Source organism: Lactuca virosa, chromosome 4, assembly GCF_052849685.1.
Source record: "Lactuca virosa cultivar CGN04683 chromosome 4, Lactuca_virosa_CGN04683_v6, whole genome shotgun sequence".
Classification (NCBI taxonomy): domain Eukaryota; kingdom Viridiplantae; phylum Streptophyta; class Magnoliopsida; order Asterales; family Asteraceae; genus Lactuca; species Lactuca virosa.
This window is the reverse complement of record NC_136429.1, coordinates 268,764,450-268,771,264: the sequence shown is the minus strand read 5'-3', so window position 1 is coordinate 268,771,264 and position 6,815 is coordinate 268,764,450. Positions and strand designations below refer to the sequence as shown.

General features: G+C 37.7%; 1 protein-coding gene across 1 annotated transcript; it reads right to left on the bottom strand.

The window, feature by feature from the left end:
- Positions 1-5,995: 5,995 nt before the first annotated feature.
- Positions 5,996-6,379, bottom strand: LOC145105869 (secreted RxLR effector protein 161-like). The gene has a single exon (XM_079042949.1). It carries the CDS (start codon positions 6,377-6,379, stop codon positions 5,996-5,998), a length of 384 nt encoding a protein of 127 aa, XP_078899075.1.
- Between the last annotated feature and the right edge of the window lie 436 nt (positions 6,380-6,815).

The following is a 6,815-nucleotide window of genomic DNA, read 5'->3' as shown; positions in this document are numbered from 1 at the left end:
AGAAGCCTTGAAATCCGAAAATGTGGTGGATGAAGCCTTAAGAGGAATGGATAAGAATCTTGAAGTCAAGGATGACAGAGTTCGTTACTTCATGAATCGGATCTGGACGCCGAAGTTTGGCGGATTCAGAGATGTTGTCATGAATGAAGCCCATAAGACTCGATACTCCACACATCCTGGATCGGATAAAATGTATCTGGATCTCAAGAACATGTATTGGTGGCCAAACATGAATGCCGAAATCGCTACCAATGTAGGCAAATGTCTGACTTGCGCCAAAGTCAAGGTAGAGTACCAAAAGCCCTCGGGATTGTTGCAACAACCGGAAATACCCGAGTGGAAGTGGGAGCGGATAACCATGGATTTTATAACCAAGTTACCCAAGACAGCAGGTGGACTTGACACCATCTGGGTGATCGTCGACAGGATAACCAAATCCGCGCACTTCCTACCAATTAAGGAAACAGATAAGCTAGAGAAACTAACTAGAACATACATCAGGGAGATTGTACGACTACATGGTGTACCAATATCCATTATCTCGGACCGAGATATTAGATTCACCTCGAGGTTCTGGCAGTCACTACAACAATCTCTAGGAACAAGGTTGGACATGAGTACCGCCTACCACCCACAGACTGACGGTTAGAGTGAGAGGACCATTCAAACCTTGGAAGATATGCTAAGAGCTTGTGTGATCGATTTTGGTAAAGCTTGGGATACCCATTTACCATTGGTTGAGTTCTTGTACAACAATAGCTATCACACTAGCATCAAGGTTGCTCCATTTGAAGCCCTCTACGGCCGTCAGTGCAGATCAACACTGTGCTGGGCTGAAGTGGGTGACACGCAACTAGCAAGAGGTCAAGTACCCGACAGCACTCTCACTGGACCGGAAATCATAAGGGAGACTACAGAGAATATTGTCCAAATCCGAGAACGACTGAAGGCTTCAAGAGACAGAAAAAAGAGTTATGCGGATAAAAGACAGAAACCTTTGGAATTCCAGGTTGGGGACCGGGTACTATTGAAAGTCTCACCCTGGAAGGGTTAAATACGTTTTGGAAAACGTGGGAAACTAAACCCAAGGTATATCGGACCATTCGAGATCCTTGCCAGGATCAGCCCGGTGGTGTATAAATTTCGATTACCGCAGGAACTCAATAACGTAGACCCTACCTTTCACGTGTCGAACCTAAAGAAGTGCTTATCCGATGAGACCCTCGTCATCACTCTGGACGAAATTGAAATCAATGAGAGTCTCCACTTCGTAGAAGAGCCAGTAGAAATCATGGATCGGGAAATTAAAAGAACTAAACAAAGCCACATACCCATTGTGAAGGTCTGTTGGAATGCCAAGCGAGGACCTGAATACACCTAGGAACGCAAGGATCAGATGAAACAAAAGTACCCATATCTTTTTCCTAGTCCATAAACTCTATCTTAGATTAAATTTCCGGACGAAATTCCCTCTAACAGGGAGATGATGTGACAACCCGATATTTCGAGTCAATGTAATGTTAAAAAAAAGTCAAATATTATAAACTATATTTGATGTAATAAAATAATGTCAAAAATGTAGTGTTCTAAAGTCTCAATTGGGATACATAAAATATTAAAGATTGTGTCAAGGTTCTCAGAAATATAAAGAACACTCAAATCCGAGTTATAACGAAGAACTTATGACCAATCGAAAATCCGCGACACAGCTAGTAAAACACTGCTAAGCGTAAAAAGTGAAATTTCAATAAAATACTTTTTAGCCTTAGGTATTTAAACGAAAGTCATAGATTAGGTTAAACCGTGAGCATGCATAAAACGAACGCCCAAATTTGACTTCGTATGAGGAAGTTATGATTTTTCTAAATTTCGGAACAGTAGTAGACAGCTAAAAACTCGAAATAGAGATCGAGTGACTTTTAGCCAACACGACCTAAACGAGTATCGAAGATCTCATCAATGGTAATACAACGGTAAAAAGACAGACGAAAACGGACGTCAGATGAAGAAGTTCTGAATTTTTAACGGATTTATCTTGTCCCCGCCTGTTAAAAATATATTATTAAAAAATAAAATCAAAATTTGTCAATGAAGTCTAAACGAGAGTTGTAGAGTATATTCTCCCCTACGCGTGGATATAAAGAACGTAAAAAACGGAGCTTGTATGAGAATGTTACGCATTTTTGAAGTTTTGGGCACACACTTCGAGGCTTATCCGAAGGGTTACGCCCAGTGTACTTCGGAGTACACCCAGCGTACCCAATGTACGGCCTCGGATTGGCCACGTCGCCCGTACACCCTCTACTACCGTCCCATCCGAAGACCAGAGACCGGAGACCTCATCGCTGACGTACACCCCACGTACGAGGGTACGCCCCGCGTACTTCGGAGTACGCCCAGCGTACGAAGCCTGGCAGCCCCCTATAAATAAGATGCGAGGGTTCCGACTTCCCTTGCTCATTTCCCTTTTCTCTCTCACTTCTACTCTACGTTTAGCATCCCGAGACGACCCCGACACCCCGGTTACATATCCAAGTTCCGACGAAGGTCCGAAGCTCCGAGAATCCCAAGAAACTTGCATCCTGTTTATAAATGTTAAACAACATTAATATCCACGTTACACTTTACATGCAAAGTTGGTATTACGTCAACTTATTTTTTTATCACCAAATGGAACACACTTTTGAAAAACTATAATAGGTATAGTTTACGAAATATTCATGACAACTTTATATAAACACGATAAAAAGGAAATACTTTTATTTACAAGTAATGTGGACTTTTCATTCCGTAAATCTATTGAAACTAAGTTTTGTGAGACATCCGACTTCACCGTAGTCTCGAGTACGCATTTCATGTCCTGTATAATAAACCATAATCTCTTGTAGGGAGAGCGTGATACTTGTGTATAGATCTATACAGGATTGACAATCCCGCACCTAAACTGTTAGCTACAGCTAGATCGGCAGGTCTGGGGTGACAAACGTCATAACACGGCAACGCCTGAAGAACGTTGTTACAGGCAGTCTGGGTCAATAGCATGGTTCTAAATCTCACATGGAATATCGAAATATTTTGATTTACGAGACTCGTAAATGCATTCAGTGTTACATTATATATGTATAAATCCACTTTCACTATTTTAGCATAAAAGATACTATTGCATCCCAGCCTTTGGCACTTTTTCAAACTATCACACATACATAGAAAATATTGGATTTTCTGGAAAAAACATTCAATTATTTTACCGAAAGACATACAAATTTTAGTACAAAAACGCTTATGAACTCACCAACTTAATTGTTGACACTTTTTCGAAACTACCTGTATTTCTCTGGGAATCAGTAATACATGTAACCATCAGCTTTTGGAGAAGGAACGATAAGGCGTTTGTTATCAAAACATTTTAAATCATCATATTTGTAATATTCTTTTGAAACATGTATTACATGCAACAATGTAACTTTTATTATATTTATGATGGTTGGGTTACTTTCTTTACAAATATTCAACTGTTATGATACTACGTGAAGTCATCCACCCCCGAATGTTTCCGCCATTCTGGTTTTGGGGTGTGACAGGCATGTTGTTGCCCACTGGGACTGTTGATAGTCCCCTTGGTGGTTGATAACCCATAACTGTTTATTTATGTTGTGCTGTAGGTGGTCTCTTGGCGAACTCACTAAGATTCATTCATACAATTGTTAATTTATGTGTTTCAGGTACTTATGAGGACCGCAGGAAGGCGAATGTACGATTGTACACAATCGCTGGGAGAATTGTTACTATGACAGTTTGAGAAACTCTGATATTTGGTGATAATGGTTGTTTTGGGTAATTATGTGTATGATGACTTGGTTTGTGAAACTTTGTTTTTGGTAAATTAAAAATGAAAAATTTAGTCTAAAATTTTTGGTGTTTCACTTTCTTAACCAAAATAGTGTTTGTTAAGAATGCACTTTCTTGTCTGAAAGCATGTTTATTTAGGATGTACTTTTTTGACAAAAAGTATGTTTTACTATATGTAAGTATAATTTTAAATTATATATTAATGTTTTTTTTAGAAATTTTCTACCGCTACTGTGAGTCTCTATTGATGGGTTTTCTCGGTTATAAAATTTACATGTGGCGGAAAAAACACTTAAACCCTTAAGTTCACATGCAACCTAGAAAGGATCTATGTTTTCTCTATTGATAGCAACTAACTATGAATATCAAGAAACCCTAGGAGAGAGGCTATGAAATCTAAATTCACATCAAATTAGGGTTACATAACGTTAGATTATTATTGCTAATAATCAAAGTTGAATCCTTCTTAAAATTTTTGGAAAGCTAGCACGAAAGGAATGGATGCCTCTAATGGCTTGTACCCAAAACCCTAGTAGCAAGAAGACTTGAGGAGAGAGGAGGCTTAAGCAAAATTTTGGCTCTATGAAGGCAAGAAGGAGTGGACCAAAATAATAAGAGCCAGGGAGGGGTTTATATAGCTGAAGGAAACTTGAGGCCAAAGCTAATGTTTTTGGGATAAGGCCCAAATTAATTAATATAATAATCAAGCTGTCTTAACTGCTTATCCTTAGCCTCATGAAGTAAAATTGTAGGTTATTCCTAGAAAATTTTTGTTCATCCCCATCCCATGAGGTTCTAGAGTTTTCCTGGTTCAACTTTCAATAAATAACTAAACAGTGCTTGCACTTTTAATCAATTCAATTAATCCCAAAATTAATTCCAATTAATTTATGATTAATTCCAAATTAATTATTATTAATTAATTTTAATATATATATCATATAATATATTAATAAACTATTTATTCCAATTTATTAATCATATAATAAATTAGCAATTCAACCTCTTCCTCCAAAAGTCATTATATCCAAATACTAGTTTTGAGGGCAACCCGAAAAAGGACTTTGCCTCTAATTCTAAAATATTCCAATTTAGTTATTGCCTTAGACACCTTAACCTGACAGTCTCCCACTTGGATAAGTTTGTAACTACAATTGCAAGTATAGACCTTGAAATAAACAATAAAGAGTGCTTTCCAAAGCCACTGCCAAACTCCGATTCAAATCAACTATTGGCCCTAAGATAAGTGATCAGCTATTCTTTCACTCTTCAGGATATCGTATCAACACGAGACATGGATCATAATCAATCTATTTTTCCAAAATTCTATTCCCCTATTTCCCGATTTGTAAAGACTAAATTGGACTTCAAATCGAAACCATCAATTAGTCCTAGCTGGGCCCAACACTATATAGTCAACATCAAGTCATCGAGGGGCCCAATCATATCGCTTTTCCTGTTAGGGAAAAAGGAACGATTTACATTGACTACATAGTCATACAATTCACAGATCAAATCACACATGAAATTACCCTTAATAACATCCAATTATGAGATGCGTTTGAGTAAACCAATGCATAACTAATCTATAAACAATGAACTATATATCTATGTTTTAAGAATAGAAGATATTATCATCTTAGAATTACTTGTGACAAGATACATGAAGTAATATCTAAGCGTGGGTTTATCCAATACTTAAAATCCCTATTTTCAAAGTACTTATGAATATTGGAGAAATTCAAATTGCAATGTCTTAACCTCAATCGACAATCCATAATCAATTCATGACAGTATTAATTCATTACTTACTTCCAAAAGTATGAACGACTGTGGAAGTTCGAATAATTCAAATTACACAGGAAGTGCAAACATGCAAAAAGAAACACAAGAATAAATAATTGAATAAGGTAGTATGATACTCATAAATAATTCTCTATTATTCATTCACCAAATCAATTACATTTATTTTTGTTACAAGTTTCAAACATATGACCTAACTACTAAAATTAATATCGTCTCTTAGGCCTATGCTCCTAGCATGCTGGTAGTGTTTGACTCTACTTAGAGCCTTTGTGAAAGGATCTGCAACATTATCTTTTGATGATACTCTCTTCACCAGAAGGTGTCCTTGTTCTACCCGATGTCAAACGTAATGGTACTTTCTATCGATATGATTAGATATACCATGATCCTTTGGTTCTTTTGTCAAAGCAACCTTGCCTTCATTATCACAAAACAGTTTCATGGGTTCATGAATAGTTGGAACGACTCTGAGATCTCCGATAAAGTTATTCAGCCAAGTCGCTTCCTTCGATGCTTCACTGGATGTAATGTACTCTGAAACAAACGCGGAATCAACCACCGTGTCTTGTTTGGAACATTTCCAAGTAACCGGGCCTCCATTCAGTAAGAACACCCAACCAGACTGCGAACAAAAGTTGTCCCGGTCGGTTTGAAATCCGACGTCACTGTAACCACTCACTCTTAATGTATCACTGCCAGCAAGAACTAGAACCACGTCTTTCATTATTCACAGATACTTAAGAATATTCTTCACCACAATCCAATGGTCTCTGCTAGGATTTCCCTGAAATCAAAGAACCATGCTCAAAGCATAAGACACACTAGAGAGAGTACAAGTCATTGTATACATGATCGATCCTACAACCAAAGCATATGGGACTCGACTCATGTCATTAATCTCTTCATCAATACTTGGACTTTGACTCTTACTCAACTTGATAGTACTATGAATGGGAAATTTCCTTTTCTTTGAATTCTTCATACTGAAATGCTTTAGTATTTTATCCAAATATGTACTCTGGCTGAGACCAATAAGAAGATTCTTTCTGTCCCGATGAATGCTTATTCCTAGAATATAGGACGCTTCCCCTAGATCCTTCATAGCGAAACACTTCCCATGCGAAGAATTAACTTCTTGCATGGTTGGAAGGTCGTTTCCT